This window comes from Salvia splendens, chromosome 18, assembly GCF_004379255.2.
Source record: "Salvia splendens isolate huo1 chromosome 18, SspV2, whole genome shotgun sequence".
Lineage (NCBI taxonomy): Eukaryota > Viridiplantae > Streptophyta > Magnoliopsida > Lamiales > Lamiaceae > Salvia > Salvia splendens.
Genome location: NC_056049.1, coordinates 6,684,361 through 6,706,374, shown reverse-complemented (window position 1 = coordinate 6,706,374; position 22,014 = coordinate 6,684,361). Strand labels below are relative to the sequence as shown.

The window sequence follows — 22,014 nt, the reverse complement described above, 5'->3', positions numbered from 1 at the left end:
CAAACATCAGAAGCAGCTGAACAGAAAATATGAAATTCCATAGCAACAATAGTCAAAGTTTAACACATAAGCAATAAACGATGAGCTTCTAAAACGGTGAAGTCTCGGCTTAAAGCGACGGAAAGCAACAGAAAATGATAAATTGTATCTTTGCCCTTCACGAGGACGGTGTTACACCACAAAATCCAAGCTAGACCACCACGAATTCCCAGAATTTTACCCCATAAGTATCTAAGTGCGCAGAGGAATGATGTGTGTGAGTGATGAGCTAAGAGTGGAAGGTGAATGATGCTGATCTCTCTTCATGTTGTCTCTATTTATAGTTGATGCTCGAACTTCTAGGGTAGTTCCTCTACTGAATTGTCGATTTTTCCCTCCTATAAAGTCCTTTAAACAAGACACTTTTCTGCTCACAACTGCTTCCTTGATCTCCTGGGTCAGGTTGCAACTGACTTCTTCACTCCACTTTTCCTTCAGTTTCCTCTGCCTGATGGATTTTTCCTTCTATTTCTGACTGGATTTTTCCTTCTATTTCTGACAAATTCTCTGCGCACCTGAACTTAAAACATATATTAGTTCACAGAAATCATAGAATTTAACCTCATAACCAATGCATGAAATTGACCTTATCATACTCCATAATTTAGGATGGAATATTATTTAGTAAAAATTAGGAAATTTTTAATCCCACACTTATAATTAATTTTCATTTAGTTATACCATTTTTTCAATTGGAAGCTCCATATATAATCAATTATATACTCATTCACCGACTAATAACAAAAATACGAAACAAAATAACATTTCATTATCATCCATTTAAAAAACAGACTCGATGCTACAAAATCTCCGAAAACGAGAGCAAAATTTCCGGGTCAAATAAAACCTACCTAAACCCGAACCCGCCTCTTCGATTTAGATCTCGGCTTCGACCAATAAGATCTTAGCGATTCCAAGCTGAACCCTCCGCCGTAACCCTGCCCGAACCCGACTCCGGCGCCGGCTCCGCATCCAATTCCGACGCCAAACACCAATCTAAGATCATTCCACGACGAGCTGAGAAAGCCGGCGCCGCCGACCACTCCGAACCCCAATCCAACGCCGCAGCCGATTCCGGCGCCGACTCCGGGGCCGAGGACGGCGTCGTCGATCTTCTCGTGGAAGAATTCCGTCACCGGATACAGCTTACCCTCGGGCTTTCTCTCCTGCAGATCGATTCCTTTCCACTTCCACAGAGCACTTGAATTCGATTCCGCATTCTGGAAACCGTTGGCGAAAAGCAGATTTCCCTTCATTGTTGTTTTAGGCAGGATAAGATATTCGTTGTTACCTAACTGGATTCCTTTAATTTAAATATGTCTTCGTAATTTCTTAAAGTTTTCTTTTCTCTTAATTTTGTGTTTGTACGATTATTAATATATTATTACTCCACACTGTGAATCAATTGTTTATGTGTATTAGAGTACATAAAACATTAAATATTAGTATTATGTAATTTTTTTTTGTCATTAAATAAGCTAGCAGCTGACTAAGTAATATAGGAGGGAACTACAAAAATAATTCCTAAACTATTGGTTTATTTCATCAATAGTCATTAGATTTTAAAAATGTTTTTAGTAGTCTCTGGACTAAGGATTTATTTTATTAGCGGTCCTTTTACACTGTTTTCTCCTCAAAATGACCTCAGAAATGAGATGGACATTTTTATCTATTCACAATTAATTTCACTCTTTGAATTCGATATTATTTTGATATTATTTTTATGTATTGAATCTGATATTCTTTTAAAATTATCTTCTTCTTTTTTCCTCAGTCTCACTTTGTTCCTTTTTTTTTCTCCATAACACTATCCATATCTTTTTTTGATTCATAACAACTATCCATAGCTCGCTTCCTCTTCTTGTTATTGCCGCTGCCGCAGACATACTGCCGACCGTTAAAATCACACGCTTTAGCTAACAATTACTCCTCTCTTTATTTCTTTCTCTCTCTAAGAGCATCCGCAACGCGGGCCATCCGCGTTCCGCGTTTCGTGCCAGCGGAACGGAACCGGCGCGCGACGCGTTGCGGAGGTGCGTTCCGTCTCCGTGTCGTTCCCAAGCCGTGCCAGGTGCCAACGGCACGACCCGGGGCACGGTCCGTGCCGCCACGCGCTTCGGCGACGTGGCGACGTGGCTCGCCCTGCGTCGTGCGTGACGCTCCACTCGCCGGCCCGCGAGTGGGCGTCGTCACGCTGACGCAATAAATTCATTTTTTTAAAAAATGAATTTTTAAAAAAATATTTTTTATTTATAAAAATTGTTTTTTATATTTAAAAACAATTTTTACAAATAAATGAATACTAGAAATTCGTATTAGCCCATATATATTTCATGGGCTTGCGAATTTATTAAACTCATTCTTGGTTGTCTCTCTTTTATAGAGACATCCTTGAATGTTTCATGTTCCACTTTTGATGTGGGACAAACTCATTCTTGGTTGTCTCTATTTTATAGAGACATCCTTGAATGTTTTATGTTCCACTTTCGATGTGGGACAAACTCATTCTTGGTTATCTCTATTTTATAGAGACATCCTTGAATGTTTTATGTTTCACTTTCGATGTGGGATAAACTCATTCTTGGTTATCTCTATTTTATAGAGACATCCTTGAATGTTTTATGTTCCACTTTCGATGTGGGACAAACTCATTCTTGGTTATCTCTATTTTATAGAGACATCCTTGAATGTTTTATGTTCCACTTTTGATGTGGGACAAACTCATTCTTGGTTGTCTCTATTTTATAGAGACATCCTTGAATGTTTTATGTTCCACTTTCGATGTGGGACAAACTCATTCTTGGTTGTCTCTATAAAATTGTATTTTAAATTATGTCATTTTTTATTTTTTAGGATTTTAATTATGTCTTTTTCTATTTTTTTGAATTTTAAGTTGTAATGTTATTTTAATTTTAATGAAGTGTGTTTGTTTTAATTGAATTGGGTTGGAAATAAAAATAAAAAATGAAATTGAATGAATAGTAATTTAAGGAACGGTTAAGGAACGGATAAGAAACGGAGGGTTGCAGGTTTCGTTCCTTAGTTAAGGAATGAAGTAAAAAAGTACAGTGGGGCCCGCAAATAGTAGTTTAAGGAACGGTTTAGGAACGGTGAGGGAACAGCGTTGTGGATGGCCTAACTAACAATTAATTCTCGCAAGCAGAAAGGAAGAATATGATTGTTGTTATAAATGTGAAATTGGGAATGAAAGAATTGAGGCAGTTTTTAGCTTCAAAAATATTTTTTGCTGCATTATGTAGTATACAGACACATTGTATACGTATTACATATACCTTTAATTGAAAAGAGAGAGTAAAATCTTGTTGTAGTATACATATCTTTTTTTCATCCGGCGCCATATTGCTGCAAGATTGGGTTAGGATTTGGCAATGACAAGTATGAAGACGACGGTGGTGCTGATGGTGAAAATAAACCTTAATCCAGGGACTACTAGAGATATTTTAAAATTAACCTATAGTCCTGAGACTATTTTTTTAGTTCACTCTTTATTAAATTTAGAGGGACACAAATGGTCTCTAATACTATTTATTATGTGCAGAAATAGATAGAGATCTATACATACGAAATCGGCACCGAAAAGTTATTGTGGATGCATTGCGGACACTATAATGACAAAAAAATATTCTCTTTTCTTTCTCCTACTTTATCATCAAACGTCACATTCTTAAATCCTATGCTCAACTGAAACAATTCAAGTAATTTGAGACGAGGGGAGTATAGATACTTGATGAATCTTGGCTATGATATATGAACAAGGTTCAACTTTTATTTCTTTGAATTATAGGCAGGAACATCAATGCTAAAATATCGTGGCATAAGATTTTACTGTGACAAGTAAACTAGTAAAGTCAAAGAGTCCTTTGTGTGCGGCCATTCACATGGTTTATTCATCTTTAGCCATAATTTATTTTTATTAGTAATTGCATGTTGAGTACATCAATTTGATATTTATTTAGATAAAGCAACGAAAATGGGAAATATAAAAGATGATGAAGTACTAACTTAATTGATAAAAAGATTTTGCTTACATATACTCCATAAAGGACTGGTATTCTATATTTGGTGATATCTCCCGTATGCTTGGTATAATAAAATAAAATGATTGGAAAATGGAATAGGATGGAAGGTTTCGAATCTAGTAAGAATGGTGAAGTCTAAGATGTAACCGTACCAACAAAGATATGAAATATTTGTGGGAATTATCATTCTATATTTTTCTGAATCTTTTCTAATTAACAAAGTATTTCGTGAATACTCATACTCAAGGGACTTACTATGTCAAATTTTGTGGTTGACATAAACAGAATTAGTTAGAGCTGTAGTGGAGAAGCAAGTGCTTGTATATGATGATTAGATCTGGAAATGAGTTTATCCAACTTATAATCAGTTAGAAAGGAAAGTATGTAAGTAAGGAAAATAGGTAAGTAAGGAAAAAAAATTAATTAGGGAATGAGTATTATGGCAAATCTTGCCAATTTTATGTAACCCTTGGCTTATTTAAAGGAGGTGTACCTATTGTAATTCTCTGAACAAGTTGAATGAATAATACTCATATCTTTCAACATGGTACCAGAGCAAAGGCTCAAAACAAAATCATCATAGCCTAATACCTTTCCCGACCAAGAAGACAGTTATTTTCAACCTGCAACATGTCAGACGATGAAGAGAAACCAAATATGGAGGAGACACGATTAAAGATGAGTAAGAATGTTACTCTAGCCGTTAAACTCAACGAGATGAATTATCCCCTATGGAAACGGCTGATGAGAGTAGCCATCGTGGGAAGACAAGCAAACAGGTATATCACCGGTACACCGCAGCCGCCGGAACCTGGAATGAAGGGGTACACAGAATGGGAGGAAGCCGATATGACAGTGTTCTCATGGATAATTGACAACGTCGAAACAGAAATTGTTGTCGACTTTGCACATCACCAAACCGCAGCCGCCGGAACCTGGAATGAAGGGGTACACAGAATGGGAGGAAGCCGATATGACAGTGTTCTCATGGATAATTGACAACGTCGAAACAGAAATTGTTGTCGACTTTGCACATCACCAAACCGCGCAAGCTCTGTGGGAGAGCCTACAAACTACATTCGAAAGTACTGCAGATCCATATCTGTTGTACGATCTAGAGGAAAAGGCAGGCCGAATCGTGCAAGGGGAACATGGGCTAGAAACATATTGGCGACATCTCCACGGAATCTGGGTCGAAATTGACCGATGCCAACATCAACCTGTGGATTGCTGCGACAAGGGGATTAGCCAACTTCGAACGTATGTAGCAACAAGACGGCTGTTCAAATTCCTAACAGGCTTGAATGCAAGATATGACGGGATCCAAAGGGATATTCTCAAGGAAACCTCGTTACCCTCAGCCGAGACCGCATACGGTCTGGTAAAACGAGAAGCTATGCGGTTGAAAATCATGCCAGCAGCAGACATCGATCTCCAGACCGGCGCAATCAACGATGGATCATCATCGGGCCAAGTCGGACACGGGTTCGCCGTCAGAAACCAGCCACCACCGCGACCAAAACAGCCACCACCACTAACCGCCGCGCAACAACCCAATCGCCAAGGCAGTTTCAAACCCGACAAATCAAAATTTTGGTGCTCTCATTGCGGAAAACAAAGACATACTTGAGATACATGTTTCCTCCTCGTTGGATTTCCGGAATGATGGGATGAAAATCAAAAGGCTAAAGCTCGATTAGCCATCGGAGTCGAAGCTGGAGGCGGATTATTTCTGCAAGGGGCAGGGAATAGGGAGATGACTAACACCCGTAGGAGAGCAGGAGATACCGGTCCTCAACCGGGTGGAGGCGGCAGGCCCGGCGAGGTAGCCTTCGCGGAGAAGAAAGGAGGCGGGTCATATAGAGGTAACGGATTGGGGTTGAGAAACCCCGATCCCCAATTTGATTTTCAGAATAAACCCCAAAGCATGAGTAATTTAATTTCTGGTCCTTATAGTTCAGAATATATGCAATATGACCCGGGAAAATTACAGTTAGGACCCCAGAAAAACTATATTCCACGTTTGACCCCAAAACTGTCTGAAAGTTCTGTCTTAAGCCCAAATCGTTTTGCACCCTTGGAAAATATACATATTGCATGCATTGCCCAAAGTAAAATTGATCCTAAGGAGAGTGAGTGGATTTTTGATTGTGGGACAACTGATACTATGACCTACGATCTGAAAGATTTTTGTGAATTTAATGGGGCAACTAAAAGCCAAATTCAAACTGCCGATGGAGAGTTGACCGCTGTGGGTGGGAGTGGAACCATTGAAATATCCCCAACCCTGAAGCTTACAAATTGCCTCTATGTGCCCAAATTATCTCATAAACTTATGTCTATCAGCCACGTGACGAAAGAATTAAACTGTACGTTACTAATGCATCCAAATTTCTGTGTATTACAGGATATCAGGACGAGGAGGATAATTGGGCGTGGCACTGAGCGTCAAGGTCTTTATTATGTGGATGAGATTACTCAACAAGGTGGCACCGCGATGCTTGCTCACGGATCTGCAAATCGGGAAGCTTGGTTGTGGCACCGCAGATTGGGGCAACCATCCTCGGGTTATTTAAAATTGCTTTTTCCAAAGTTTTCCCATTTTAAGGATATTACTTGCGAATCTTGTGTTTTGGCAAAAAACCACAGACAATCCTTTAGATCAAGTGATACTCGTGTTAAGACTATTTTTTCTCTAGTGCATGCCGATGTTTGGGGTCCAGCTCCTATTGTTGGTGATCATGGTTTTAAATATTTTCTCATTTTTGTGGATGACTGCACTAGATTGACTGGGTATATTTTTTGAAGCATAAATCTGACGTTTTTGAAAAATTTACCCGTTTCTTTACAATGATCCAGACACAATTCCAAACCACGATCAAAATTCTTAGATCCGATAATGGTAGGGAATTTGTTAACAAAGACATGACTGATTTTTTTAAAGAAAATGGGTTAGTTCATCAAACTACTTGTCCTTATACTCCTGAACAAAATGGTGTAGCTGAACGAAAGAATAGGATAATCCTAGAGGTCACGAGAGCCATGTTTTTTGACTCAAATGTTCCTAAATTTTTATGGCCCGAAGCTGTTGCCACTGCTGTCTACCTGATTAATCGTTTGCCTACAAAAATTTTGGGTATGAAAACTCCTTTGCAGACTCTCGCATCCCTTACCGATATTCCCCCACCTCTCATACTTCCGCTCAAAATCTTTGGTTGTTCCGTTTATGTGCATGTACCGAAACACGAAAGAGGAAAATTTTCTGCATGTGCAATAAAATGTGTTTTTTTGGGGTATGGGGTAAATCAGAAGGGCTATCGATGCTATCACCCGGGGTCTAGGAAGGTTATAACAACCATGAATTGTAATTTTCTAGAAAGTGAATACTTCTATCACACCCAACCTCGGGGTCAGGGGGAGTGCTGTTCAGGGGGAGTGTGATAAAATTGGACCCCTCAGTTTTCCGATGCCACATCCAAGTATCTCGAACGTGGAACCAACAGAACAAGCTAGTGTCACTGCCGAGTCAGTCACATCTGCTGTAGAGCCTCCTCAACCGCCTACGCCTGAATCGAGTCCTCCTCCAGTGATATCCGAGGTAATTCCTGAAACTAGCTCAGATAATACAGTTATTACTGCTGACACTTTTGGTGTAGACGAGAATGAGAATGCAACAATTGATGGTGATACCGGCCGCTATATACTCCCCAACAGAACTACTCGTGGGGTCCCGGCTAAGAGATACAGTCCTGAGAGGATTAGTAGAAGCCGATATTCTATGGCGAATCTGGCTAAAGCAAATCTAACAGAGATGGCTAGGGCGTTTGAAGCAGCACTTTACGAAGAAGAAGAAATCCCATATACGGCCGAGGAGGCTATGAAAATTGCTCACTGGCGAGAAGCAATGCTAGTAGAAATGAGGGCTCTGATGAAGAACAATACATGAGAAGTATGTCTTAAACCCGATGGAGTTCGAACTGTGGGATGCAGATGGGTCTTCACTATCAAACGGAGGCCAGATGGGTCGATTGAAAGGTATAAGGCGAGACTTGTGGCCAAAGGATACACTCAGACTTATGGAGTTGATTATGCTGAAACATTCTCACCGATAGCAAAAATGAGTACTATTCGAGTGCTCTTCTCAATAGCGGCAGTCAGGGAATGGCCACTACAACAGTTCGACGTGACAAACGCATTCTTACATGGGGAACTGAAGAAGCCCATTTACATGGAGCCACCACCTGGATTTGTTGGAGATTTCGAAGGAGGAAAGATTTGCAAACTAAAACGAACACTATATGGGCTAAAGCAGTCACCTAGAGCTTGGTTTGGGAGATTCTCTGAGGCAATGAAGAAGTATGGGTATGAACAAAGCAACTCTGATCATACATTATTCTTGAAGAAAAGAGAAGGAAAGATTACATGCCTCATCATCTATGTAGATGACATGATTCTCACGGGAGATGATGAAGAGAAAATAAGCAAGCTAAGGAAGAATTTGTTTGCAGAGTTTGAAATGAAGGACTTGGGATTACTAAATACTTTCTGGGTATAGAAGTGCTAAGGTCAAAGAAGAGGATCTTCATCAGTCAGAAGAAATATGTACTTGACTTGTTAACCGAGACAGGACCACTGGACTGTAAGCCAGCAGATACTCCTATGGTTCAGAATCATGGTCTGCGGATAATTGAAGGAGCTGAAGCCACTCACCGCACGAGATATCAACGTTTAGTTGGAAAATTGATATACCTATCCCACACTAGACCCGACATAGCTTATGCAGTTGGAGTAGTTAGTCAGTTTATGCATGCACCTCAAGTAGCTCACTGGGAAGCAACACTGAGGATTGTTCGATATCTGAAAGGGACAGCGAACCATGGGATTCTATTCGAGAATCATGGACATTTAGAGATTCATGGATTCACGGATGCTGATTGGGCAGGGAACCCAAATGACAGAAAATCAACTGCTGGATATTTTACCTTTGTGGGAGGAAATCTTGTCACGTGGAGAAGCAAAAAACAGAAAGTGGTAGCCTTGTCAAGTGCAGAAGCTGAATTTCGAGGGATTAAGAGTGGGTTGTTTGAGATTCTGTGGCTGAGGAAATTGATGACTGAGTTGAACTTAAACTCACAGAAGTCATGTAAGTTGTTCTGTGATAATAAGGCGGCAATCAGTATATCTGAAAATCCAGTTCAGCATGATCGGACAAAACATGTCGAGGTGGATCGACATTTCATCAAGGGCAATATAGAGGCCAAGACGGTAGAACTTCCTTTTGTGAGATCTGAAGATCAGTTGGCGGATATACTCACGAAAGCTGTCGATGCAAGAAGCTTCCATGAGGTATTGGGCAAGTTAAGTATCGGTAATCTCATTACTTAACTTGAGGGGGAGTGTTAGAAAGAAAAATATGTAAGTAAGGAAAATAGGTAAGCAAGGAAAAAAAATTAATTAGGGAATGAGTATTATGGCAAATCTTGACAATTTTATGTAACCCTTGGCCTATTTAAAGGAGGTGTACCTATTGTAATTCTCTGAACAAATTGAATGAATAATACTCATATCTTTCAACATAATCATTATAGTATTATTTGAGCAACTAAAGTGGTGGCTAGTGTTCATCCACCTTCCTTTTTAATTTTTTATGTTACAAATATGAAAACATTCATGCATAAGTGATTCCTATATTTTCTTTGTTTATAGTAACAAAATATCAGCTGTCAAATGTTTCAAATAAAAAACATAAACATATTTATTCCAACCATTTTATATTTATTTTGTAAACTGCTTGATTCTTGATTATTTCTCGAAGTCACAACTCACACGACAGGCATTTTCCCCGCCAAAAAGTTTAAATGCTTCTGTTGCAAGCAAGTTATGCTCTACGGCTACACCACCAACACCATTCTAACCGACCTAAATCCCGTCTTATCATTGGCGCAAACTTGTAGCCTTTGTACACCAGCACACATCCAGTAATTTCTCTTCTGATGCTTTATATTCTCCCGCCCTTTTGCTAATCTGCGCAGACCCAATTCTTTTCCCCCTGTTTCTCTACAAATATCTCTAACCGCTTAGGTATCCTGATTTCTGAATCTCACAGAGTTTTCCGGTGAGATGCAGAAGGAGAATACCTCATTTTCCGCCCTCACCACCACCGATGCCTCGCCGGTGTGTTTCTCTCGGAGCAATCTGTTTCTCTCAAATTCGCCGGATGATTATCTCAACTCCGACGCCTCCATTTACTCCTCGCTGTTTCAGAATTACACAACAGACGCTGCCTCTTTCGACATCGGCGATTCCGAGCGCCGCTGCCATGATTCGAGCAGCATCCTCGAGTACCAGCAGCTCTACAACCGCTACACAATCTGCTTATCGCTACTTCGCGATTCTATCGAGGAGGTTGACGCGCTCCGCCTCGAGAACGATTCTCTCCGTGTCTCCAACGCCGATCTATCTCGTCGCGTCGCAATGCTCTTCTCTCGCACACGATTGCTCTCTGAATTCAGCCATCTCAGCGTCTCCTCTCCCCCCGCCGCCGCTCCGGTTCCCCTTCCTATTCCTGTTCCGGTTCATGTGCCGGCACCGCAACCTCTCGCGGAATGCAATCGCTTCGAGCGGAGGTCTCCAGAGAAGACCGTACTTCCGAAGAGCATTTCAGTGCGTTCAAAAGGTTATCTGAAGCTGGTGAATAGATCTGGCCGGGAAACGAATATCCAGAAAACAGTGAGTCAGCCGTCTCCACCTTCGGTGAGTCAACTCGAACCCTAGTGTGCTTCGTTTCACGTGAAAACCGTTTCTGATTTGTTCTTAGATTTGAATTTCTCGCGAATGGAGTAGTATTTTTCAATGAATTCACATTACGAATTTACTATAATTGTAATTTTAAGAACTGAAATCTGAACAATCACGAAATATTACGAATTTCGAAGGTTATAGTATACTCTGTTTTCGTGATCTGAAATTCGAATTTGTATATTGTACTACGACCGATCTGTTAAACTCTGTTTACTCTGAACCTGGATGAGTTGCTTGCTGTATCGCAAAACTGAAATAAGATCTCGAACAATAGGCATCTGTAAATTTGGAGAAGCGGAATGTTCAAGTAGTGGTCGATTCTTCTCTTAATGAACTCAATTATTGTTATATCAAATGTGTACTCAGATCCAGCTTGAATGATTGAATGTTGAATGTTCAATTATCATGTTCCAATTAAGTTGTTTGCCAACATTAACTTGTGCCATATTTCCTGTGGCTTTGTTGGCGTGCAACCGTAAGCAGCAGAGGGTGTACGTGCCAGGGGCAAAGGAGGAGGAAGATGCGCTGGAATTCGATGTCTACAACCAAGGGATGTTCAAAACCGAACTGTGCAACAAATGGGAAGAGACCGGCGCGTGTCCATATGGGGAGAACTGTCAGTTCGCTCACGGAATCAAGGAGCTGCGCCCAGTGATCAGGCACCCGCGCTACAAGACCGAGGTTTGTCGTATGGTGCTCGCCGGAGATGCCTGCCCTTACGGCCACCGCTGCCATTTTCGCCACTCTCTTACTGAGGAGGAGAAGCTCATGGCAGCGCCCATGAGAACACCACCACCACGCTGATTGGTACGTTCTCTTGAAATTGGATTGGGTTTTTTGATCTATAGCACTTGATGATCGCTTTCGTCGATGTGGTATGTTGCATGAAGAGATTGATTGCTTAACTATAGAGAATAAGGATAAAATAATCTTGGTCAATTGTTAATATGGCATGTGTACATGCAACATTTTGGACTAAACTTGGTTCTCCATATTGACATAGCTATTCTTGAAACTCGGTAGTTAATAATACTACTACAATCATTCTTGTTATTTACTGTATTATTTATAGTTACAATAGTTTATTTCTTGCCCCGCTCGCTTGATCAGGCAACTAACGGTTGGTGAGATCAAATGGCCAACTAAATTCTAGTATACGTCACAAAGAAAGAAACAGAATGTTCACAAATTAATTAAAAAGTTAAGTAAATTCTAGACGTTATAATGTTGATAATTCAATAGCTTCAAGAAAAAAAATCTCATTCCAAGATGGACACCCAAATCAAGTCGCTAACCCACTTAAATTCACATATTGATCATGTTATAGCATAACAACAAAGTGGAAAAGTTGATTTTCAAATTGCAAAATCACTCAGCCCACAATAGAGTTCATGATCTAACAGGATATGACATTTTTGCATCAACTAAATAGAGGGGAAATAAAGCCACCAAATTTAAAGAGATCTCACTACAAGCGCCAGAGCCTAAGCTATTAAAAAAACTACTATTGGTGATGCTGACTATTGTGGTCCTCAACCAAGAGCACTGAAACTATGGCGAGAGAAATTGCATGAATGAGAGAATCGGAGGGGAGGACATAAGCGTAATATGACCCTCTAATTGTGGTTGTAGGGATTAAATCAATAATAACCGAGACCTGTTTAAGGTCACCTTGGTGAGATGGTTAGTCTCACAAATAACAAACCATGGTTAATACCCCCTCTCGGCCTTCAATAGAAAATGTGAAATGAGACTTATAATGGGGACCGACAAAAATGATAAAATGAGACTACTATTGGGGACCGGAGGGAGTACAATTTTTTAAAATCTGATAACTTCCGACACCCATAGCAAACATGTGCACAAGTAAAAGATAACAGATCGAAGTGGATCAATGTCGCATAGACACACATAGACCATACACGATACACCCTTCGACCGAAGATCTTATGGGAAGGAAGCAGTTACAACTCAAGCACCACACGAAAACCCTAAGACCACACAGGTTGCTACATCACTACGGAGGATTCTCACCCAACACTCGGTTTCACCACAAAACTTCGGAATCTTCTCTGACTTGACACTAGAACACAAAGTTTCAATTCGGTGTCGAAAAACTAGTAAGGAAACCCAAGAGGTGAAAGATGATCAGATAAGACAATCGACGCTCAGAAATGAAGAGAGCAAGATAGTTCTAGAAAGAAGGCAGAGCGATATCTCGGATTGAGTAAGAGAAAACACAAAAAAGAGAGAATGAAAGGCTCAAAATGAAAGAGTGCGTGAGAGGGATAGAGAGATAAGCCGCTCATCAATCCTAGTGGAGCAAGAGCAACACATGGCGCCGGCAATCAACGACGTCTGAAGTAAGTGGGCATAGAGATGGGCACAAATAAGGAGCGGTCCACATAAATTAATGTAATGGGCCTCTTCTGAATGGGCCACAAAATATACCACACACTCAACTTTGGACCATATCGAACGGCTATGCAAGCTTTCCTTAATCGCTCAAGTCTGTAGAGGATCGATGAATTCATACCATATACTAGTACTATTTAACTATATGCTAATTACTCATATTTTACAATCTACTAATTAAGACATACTAAAAATAATTTTATTCTTAGATATTTAAGTTTTGAAAACTCAACCTTATAAAAAAACCCAATTAAGCGCTAAGATTTATTATTATTTAAGGAAATCTGATTTAGGGTGTTATAGATATATTTTTCTTTTTGAAAAAAACCACATTAAACATGTTCACGATGCTGGAATCGCTGGTTATGGTTTGGAAGCGCCGATTCTGGTTCCAAAAATACTTGAATCTTGATAGGACAACGAGGGACTTCATGGTTCTTCAAGTTTTGACCGTTGCAGTGATTTCGGCCCGGTTTCGATTTTTATAAAATAAATCCTATTCTATGTTTAGCTTATACTAATAACGTATATCATTAATTTGAATAATTGATTCGTAAATTAAATTTAAAGCGAGTCAATAACGACGAAATATTCGAGTGTATTGATTTAAATTAATAAATGAAAACATAGTCTTAGTTGACAAAGGACATATCCTAGTTGGCTAATCTGGCGTTGACTCTTACAATTCAACCAAGTTTTGAGTCTATCCATACATTGACAATCATAGTAGAATAGCAAAAATTCTCCTGGAGGCCTTCAAATGTAAACCTAAATCACTAAGACTAGCCTAGTCTGATTGAAAAAATATAACTAGTAGAAATAATACTTACACTCAGTGCTGCATGCTTACTCTAAAATTAAATCTCAAAATAACTGCTTTCAAAAGAGGTGATGAGTATTAATTACAGATACCTGCTCCAGATGCATTGCCATTAATCTTTCTCTTATCCTCTTGTATGTTGATGATTCAACCAAAAATTTATGTAAATACTATCCAAAGTCATCGCTGGTCATTCACTTATTTCTGTCGAATTTACTATAATAAATAAATTTCGAAAGTATTAGAGCATCCACAGCGCAGAGCACACCGCTGTCCGCCGCTGCGCTCTTGCCGCTGGCACGGCTCTGCTCTTAGCTAGGAGCACGTCCGTGCCAGCGAGCAGGGCGACGTGGAGCGTTTCTATTGGCCGTTGGCATTTTTAAAAAAAAAATTGAAATAATACCAAAAAAAATATATTTTTGGATTCCCAAAAATATACAGATTTTATTACCATTTTGTTGATTTTTTTTTGAAATTTTTTAAAACAAATTTAATCCCAAAATCATCTATAAATACACACATTCATCATCCATTTGGGCGAAATTCGGCCACGAGTAGTGGATTTTTTTAATTTTATGAATTTAATTATGTAATTTTTAGTTTTTAGGATTTAAATTATGTAATTTTTAATTTTGAAGACTTTAATAAAGAAAATTTTAATTTTTAGGTTTTTAATTATGTAATTTTAAATTTGTTTGTAATTTGTAATATTATTTCGGTTATTTTTAATGCATTTTAATATTATGGAAATGTTTTTATTTAAATTGAATAATAGAATGGTGGGCCCTTGAGCATGTCCTTGGGAAGAGCACGGATGTTGGTGTTGTGCTCTTGCCTAAGAGCAGGGAGTAAAAGTGCTGGGCCCACATCCGTGCTCGTTGGCAAGAGCACGGATGTGGATGGTCTTATTATTTATTTCTTAAATAACATAGATAATCAGACATGGAATGTTATGCAAAGTGAGTAACGTCTTAATAAAATCAAGAAAATATTATTTATAAGCACAAACTCAAACATCCACTCCCTTCACTCCTTAAATATTTGTAAGCTCTTTTATTTATTTGTAGCAAGTAAAAAATATTTTTCGTTTGAAAATGAACTATAATAGGGAAAGGAACGTTAGCAACTCGAGGCATACGCTGTCGGCTTCTCAACTACATTTGCAAATGCACAACTTTATGCCGATGCCTTCCTCTTCTATTCATGTCGACCATGATCTGGTAAATCGTTCACTTTTCATCATCTTCTTTATTTACTCGCTTATTTGGTGTTTCTAAAATTTTGTTTCGATTCCCGGATACTATTGGGTTAAAACCCTAGGCCTCGCGCTTTAGTTGAGGGAGGTTGCACTATATTAGAATGTTGCTAAAGAGAGACAAATGTGCTCATTGTGTTTTGTTATGTATTTAATCTTATTTGTCGATTCTTAATGGAATAAATTAAGAGGCAAACTTTTAAAACGAATTAATTTACACATTTCTGTAATGAAAAATGGCTAGAATGACATGTTGCTACATGAATTAATTTATAGTATGTAGTACTCCATGTTTTAATTTTTACTATTGTTTTAATTATTTTGAGCATTGAGTTTTGAACTATTGTGTATGCAGCTTGAAGCCGAAAGACGTGCATCTTTTATGAACCATTTGAAGCACAACTTGCATAATTTTTGGAGAGAGAGACTTTCTGAGATTCGTGACGCTCCTACTGGTAATTCCCATTTTTTAATTATTCTTGAATGTTGTGTTAATTTTATTGCTAGAATAATTTTTTTAGTGTCACTTTTCATATATCTAATAAATTAGTATAAAAATATGTTTATAAGTATATGTTCCCTTGTTGGTTTTGTAGATGTCAAGACTCCACACACACTGCCATTAGCTCGCATAAAGAAAGTGATGAAATCTGACGAAAAAGTGAGGGTAAGTTGTTATGCTATTTTATTTTCAAAATGTTTGTACTTTGATTTAGTTTTTGGTTGTTGAATAAAACGTAAACTCACGTGTGATGCAATTATTTTATTAAGAACTTTTTGCTAATATAATGTGGGGATGCATAAGTTTGAGTATATTAAGAATTTTTTTATAAGTGAATAGAAATTTAAAAATCGGGTAACATGTATTTTTATTAATTAATGTTGTGGTGTATCAGATGATCAGCGCTGATACACCGGTGTTGTTCAGTAAAGCGTGTGAGCTATTTGTGATGGAATTAAGCGTGGGGGCGTGGATGCACACTCAACTTAACAACCGCAAAACTCTGCAGCGAAATGACGTCGCTTTCGCTATTAGAGACCACTCTCTCTTAGCCTTCCTCAACGACATCGTCCCCTTGGAATCACACCTCCGTGTATCTATCTTCTTCTATTACTACTATCATCTTCATTATTAGCTATGTCAAGTCTTCTCATCTTCTCAGTTTCTCATATATACATGACTTCCTCAATTTCAGGATGATGATGAATCCATTCCAAATACTCAATTTCAGGATAATGATGATTCCATTCCAAATAACAACAACAATAATAATATTGATCATGGAGTGTATGTTCCTCATCCAGTCCCTCCCAACTATATGCAGGTGAGTTGATGCACCATATATATTCCAAATAATTAAAAATGCTATATACTTTGTTTTCTGTTTTATGAGTTTTGTCAATCCTGTTAATTAGGAGCTAGGAGGAGATGAACATCAAATGGCATTTCCCACGAGTTTTCCTCACAACTTCAATCATGTAAGTCATCACAATCTTGTCTTAATAATGAATTTAACGCAAAACACATCGTTAAGTCCTTTTACTTTGATTGTTTATTTGAATAGGTCATTATACAATTTTTTCGTTTTAGTAAGTCCTTGTACTTTTATATTCAATATATTATAATCCTTATTTGACGGAATCGTTAACTTTTCCGTTATAAAATAACACATCATATGTTAATTATTTAAATTTATTCCACCTAATATTCTAGTTGGAAAATATAAACATGACATAAATATTTTAAAAAAAGATAAAACAAAATAAAATAAAAAACTAAAGAATTCTAAATCGTTAAAAGAAATTTGTTGTTTGATTAGGCAAAACACATTAATACATAAAATAAAAAACTAAAGGATGTGTTTTGCTTTATATAAACAATGTAACTTAATACATAAGATAACTAATAACCACCCGTTCTTAAATATGCAATTCCTAATTAAAAGAAGACTAAGAAGAAAACCTACATGTCTTAATTATACCTTGTTGGTGTATGTCATGTACTGTAGATAACTGTTATCCTTATAGGGATGCGGATGCGTTAGTGTGCTAACTAATTTACAGTAATAACTAATAACTTTCAAAAAATTATCAACACAAAGATATAATTATATCAATACAACATGTAAATTTAAATATTAACACAAAGACATAAATTTATCAATATTCATGTGTTGATAAACTTATGTCTTTGTGTTGATATTTTTAACATACAAAATTGATATTTAGTTATTAGTTATATAAAAATATAAAAACACACATGTAGAGTTGTTGATTGGAAAGATTATCATAATATCTTCCAAGACACTTACATGTTATGATATAGATAGAGTCTATTTAGTTATTAGTTATATAAAAATATAAAAACACACATGTAGAGTTGTTGATTGGAAAGATTATCATAATATCTTCCAAGACACTTACATGTTATGATATAGATAGAGTCTGTGTGTTGATTGGCTTCGTTGGATTCTCCTTCAAGATGATACTTTGATTGTAATAGATAATAGTTGTGTTTACTTAGACTTTAGTTACATAATGCATTGGTGTGATATATTATCTCCCCTTGAAAAGAGAGGAATAATAAAACAGTGAAATTATTTTTATAAAGAAATATATAAAAAAGAAGAAATGATGGATTTAAAATGTCAACTTTTTAGATATGATGATAATAAGGAATATAATAATATAAGATGTGTCAAATTAATAATGGTGACCTAACAAAGATGACTTCATGTCCAAATACAAAGATTAAGATATTCTAATTCCACCACCACATATATATTGATCGTAAGCAAGAAGTGAAATCTCGTGTTTTACGGGTTTAATTGCTGTGGAATATGTATAACCCTACCACCGGGGCCACGTGAACATAATATTTATGTAAACTTTCTCTCTTACTTTATTAAATTTGCATTAAAAATAATGTGTTTTACCTTTAAAGTTATTTTTCATTGAAAAAGAAATAGTATTTCGAAATTATTTTTGGTATTTACCAAGCTTATTAAGACTGAAATATTGAAATTGAAGGATAAGGATCGGAGAGGATAAATTATTATATATGGAGTGGGTAGTGTCCTACTAAAATACTACCATTATCTTAGATACTCCCTTCGTTCCTTGTTAATAGAGACATTTCTTTTCGGCACGAAGTTTAAGAATAGTATGTTAAATGGATGGTGAAAAAGTAAGAGAAAATAAAGTAAAATAGATAAAGAGAGAATAAAATAAAAAGGAGAATTACTTTTTACCAAAAATAGAAATGACTCAATTAACTTGGAACTTCCCAAAATAGAAAAAATGACTTTATTATCCGCCATTAAGAGTTTCATTTTTTAGCGGCACGAGTTTTAAGAAATGATAAAAAAAGTAGGTGAAAAAAAGTTAGTGGAATAGAGGTCATACTTGTATATATTAGTTTTAAATAAAATGTGAGCGAAATGAGTTAGTGGAAGGTGAGACCCTTGTACCATTTATGGTAAAAGTGAACCGGGACTTCTATTCGCGGACGAACTAAAATGGAAAAACGGGACTCCTATTCGCAGACGGAGGAAGTACTTCATAATATGGATAGTTGGATCTAGAGAATGGTGAACTAAGATTAAAACATACAAATATAATTTTTTTTCTTAAAAATATGAATCGAGATTAAAACATACGAATATCAAAACGCTTTATAAAAATATTAAATGAGACCTTGTATTGGCATTATATGTCAAATCTAGATATCTAAGTACCAGTGGCGGATCCAGAATTTTCAATTCGGGGGTATGATAAATAATTTCCATAACTCTGAACTTCAAAATATGATGTTAGCATAAATTAGGCTTAACATAATATACCTTAATGCTTGAATTCAAAATATATAACAATTGACATAATGTTTATTGAATAGAAGAGAAAATGTACTATGTCAATTTATTTCAATTTTTATAAATTTTAAAAATAAAATATTTATTTAAAACACTACAGTACTAAGGTAATGTTTATTGTAGAAGAAAATATATATGAATTTTATAAATAAAAAATAAAATTGGACGGAGGAAGCACAAAATATATAATATTCCTACTAGACCAGGGTAATGTTTATATATTGTATAGAAGAGTATGGAGTATATGTTGTCATTTAACTACAATATTCTAGGAAAAATAATCAAAATGAAGTAACAAAATAGTCAAAATAAAGTAAATGCCGCTGACAGGAATCGAACACGAGCATCCAGATACACTAATGGAGCGAATTATTGTTGCACTACTACCATTCCATAGTATCAACTACAACTATATATATAATTATCATGAAATTTGGGGGTACAATGGTACCCCTTGTTCCAATGTGGCTCCGCCACTGCCTAATAATTATTATCAAAGATTTAATTATTATTTAATTACATCCCATTAGTATAATTAATATACTAGTCTTTTGACATTGTTTAAGCTCCATACTTTTACTAAATATTGACATTATGATGATTCTCTATTGATATATTAGTGTGCAACATATACTAGTGTGATTATATTTTATGCATTTGTGTTGACATATGTGATAAAATGTCAATATATATAAATGAAAAAGATGGAGTTGACTGAAAAAATAATAATGCAAAATCTATATGCGAATTAGGAATATTAATGTGTAAAATATTTTGTTATTTGAAAATTGGAAGACATTAATTCAAAAAAGTCAATGAGAAAAATAGGAAAATGTGGGTTTTAGGGATTAATTAACTATTATTACGGAAAATTTTAATTAATATTTTTCAATTTATTTAAGGGTGGTGATAAAATGCAAATTATGTATATTGTACAAATTCCGAACTCCTCAACAGAGTGTGTTGATATTTTCTGTTGATGTTATTCTGTCATTTGCTGGCATTTTCTAGCGGTATATCATAATTTGAAGTTTGTACAATCTATATATATATATATGAAGGAAATAATGGTTGTCGGAAAAAAAAGCTACAACGATAGTTTAGAAAAAAGGAATATGGGGGAAATAATGGTTGTCGAAAAAAAAGCTACAACGATAGTTTAGAAAAAAGGAATATAGGTAACTCCATAAAGTTCGTACCGAATTAATGGAGTATATTATATGTTAAAATATAGTATATATTTGTAATGTCCATACTAATAATTTTTTTGGTCCGGTACTACATTAAATATACAATTACTCGTAATGAATTCTATACTGTTTTTTTACAGTATTGACCTAATCTCATCATAATGTCTAGAGAAGGCCTTTTGTGCGCGTCCATCCATATACGCGCAGTAGAAAAATCATGAATTTAATTAATACTTATCTCATAATTATTACTTAATCTCATGATTAATGCATAGAGTTAATGTTACTCTCCGAAATTAGTGATGAAGATGATACAAATCTCTAATAGCTGTCAACTGCGTCTCGTCGGAAAAAATATTCAGTGGTCTAGACATACTACATGGAATTAGGATGTGGTATGTCCTTTGAATAATATTTTTGACAAATGAACATATGCATTAACCCCACCTCCAACTGGCATCAAACATGGCTTGGCAAAATATGGAAGTTTTGCATGTTAATACATAGGTCATATATATATATATATATATATATATATATATATATATATATATATATATATATATATATATATATATATATATAGGGGTGCGTTATTCTCCTTTTCACCTCTTAGATCATTTTTCCTTCTTAATATTACGCGTTAGATCTAAGGCATCAACGGATCAGATTGATTCTATAAATCTGGTTCCGTGTTGCATTATAGAAGGGGGTTGTATGCATTACAGGGTTATTATTGACATTTGACGGAAAAGGAACTGCCATATTTTGGTATCTGCGAATAATGCACCACATGGTAACGAGTAATGCATATAATTGACTATGTAATGCACAATATGTGAACTACAATGTTTCGTTGTTTGGCACATGGTCCTTATTTCTCCTAAGGGTTTAATAAGTTTAGGGGCTAGGGTTTAGTACGTACACATTAATAATGAATTGTAAACCGCTACGAATACTGCACCACATGGTAACGAGTAATGGATATAATTGACTATATAATGCACAATTTGTGAACTGCAATGCATACGAACAAGATGTGTTGTGTTATGATGTTTGACACACGTTTCTTGTTTCCTCTAAGGGTTTAATAAGCTTAGGGGCTAGGGTATAGTATGTACGCATTAATAACAAATTATAAAACGATACGAATAATTCACCAAATTGTCACGAGTAATGGATGTTATTAACTATATAATGCACAATATGTGAACTGCAATGCATACGAATAACATGTACCATGTTATGATGTTTGACACACGTTTCTTGTTTCCCCTACGGGTTTAATAAGCTTAGGGGCTAGGGTATAGTACGTAGACATTACTAACAAATTGTTGTTATTGGAATATACGTATGTGCATTATTTGGTTTAGGTAGTGCATTATGTAGTTATTAATTGTCATTATCTGAGTATATTATGCATTATTAGAGGTATTATGTATATGGGTTAATCAACGCAGTGAAGATTACATACGTGCATTTAGTAATGTCTACGTACTATACCCTAGCCCCTAAGCTTATTAAACCCTTAGGGGAAACAAGAAACGTGTGTCAAACATCATAACATGGTACATCTTATTCG

At 36.4% G+C, this 22,014-nt stretch overlaps 2 protein-coding genes and 1 long non-coding RNA gene across 4 annotated transcripts; 2 read left to right on the top strand and 1 right to left on the bottom strand.

Annotated features, from left to right (window-relative positions):
* Window positions 1-17: 17 nt before the first annotated feature.
* Window positions 18-1,486, bottom strand: LOC121775743. Its single transcript, XR_006045193.1, has 2 exons — window positions 891-1,486; window positions 18-554 (listed from the first exon to the last, which is right to left on the bottom strand). It is a non-coding gene; the product is annotated as an uncharacterized LOC121775743 (long non-coding RNA).
* An 8,636-nt stretch (window positions 1,487-10,122) lies between these two features.
* LOC121776309 (zinc finger CCCH domain-containing protein 14-like) lies at window positions 10,123-11,902 on the top strand. Of its 2 annotated transcripts, none has more exons than XM_042173484.1 (2): window positions 10,123-10,832; window positions 11,367-11,902. In XM_042173484.1, the coding sequence occupies exons 1-2, from the start codon at window positions 10,200-10,202 to the stop codon at window positions 11,682-11,684; spliced, it is 951 nt and encodes a 316-aa protein (XP_042029418.1). In that variant the 5' UTR covers window positions 10,123-10,199; the 3' UTR covers window positions 11,685-11,902. The 2 variants fall into 2 exon arrangements, with proteins under 2 accessions (XP_042029418.1, XP_042029417.1); XM_042173483.1 differs by having other exon boundaries at window positions 11,364-11,902.
* A 3,307-nt stretch (window positions 11,903-15,209) lies between these two features.
* On the top strand, window positions 15,210-17,415 carry LOC121776650 (nuclear transcription factor Y subunit C-3-like). Its single transcript, XM_042173837.1, has 7 exons — window positions 15,210-15,335; window positions 15,726-15,825; window positions 15,967-16,037; window positions 16,267-16,464; window positions 16,567-16,695; window positions 16,787-16,849; window positions 17,380-17,415. The coding sequence occupies exons 1-7, from the start codon at window positions 15,210-15,212 to the stop codon at window positions 17,413-17,415; spliced, it is 723 nt and encodes a 240-aa protein (XP_042029771.1).
* Window positions 17,416-22,014: the final 4,599 nt, after the last annotated feature.

What these genes read in the sequence shown, in the direction of transcription:
- LOC121776650 (XM_042173837.1), top strand. Translation starts at nt 15,210, where the DNA reads ATGAACTATAATAGGGAAAGGAACGTTAGCAACTCGAGGCATACGCTG. An exon ending in GATTCGTGACGCTCCTACTG is followed by an intron (nt 15,826 to 15,966) that starts GTAATTCCCATT and finishes TTGGTTTTGTAG; the next exon opens with ATGTCAAGACTCCACACACA. An exon ending in AATCTGACGAAAAAGTGAGG is followed by an intron (nt 16,038 to 16,266) that starts GTAAGTTGTTAT and finishes GTGGTGTATCAG; the next exon opens with ATGATCAGCGCTGATACACC.
- LOC121776309 (XM_042173483.1), top strand. Translation starts at nt 10,200, where the DNA reads ATGCAGAAGGAGAATACCTCATTTTCCGCCCTCACCACCACCGATGCC. An exon ending in GTCAGCCGTCTCCACCTTCG is followed by an intron (nt 10,833 to 11,363) that starts GTGAGTCAACTC and finishes AACCGTAAGCAG; the next exon opens with CAGAGGGTGTACGTGCCAGG.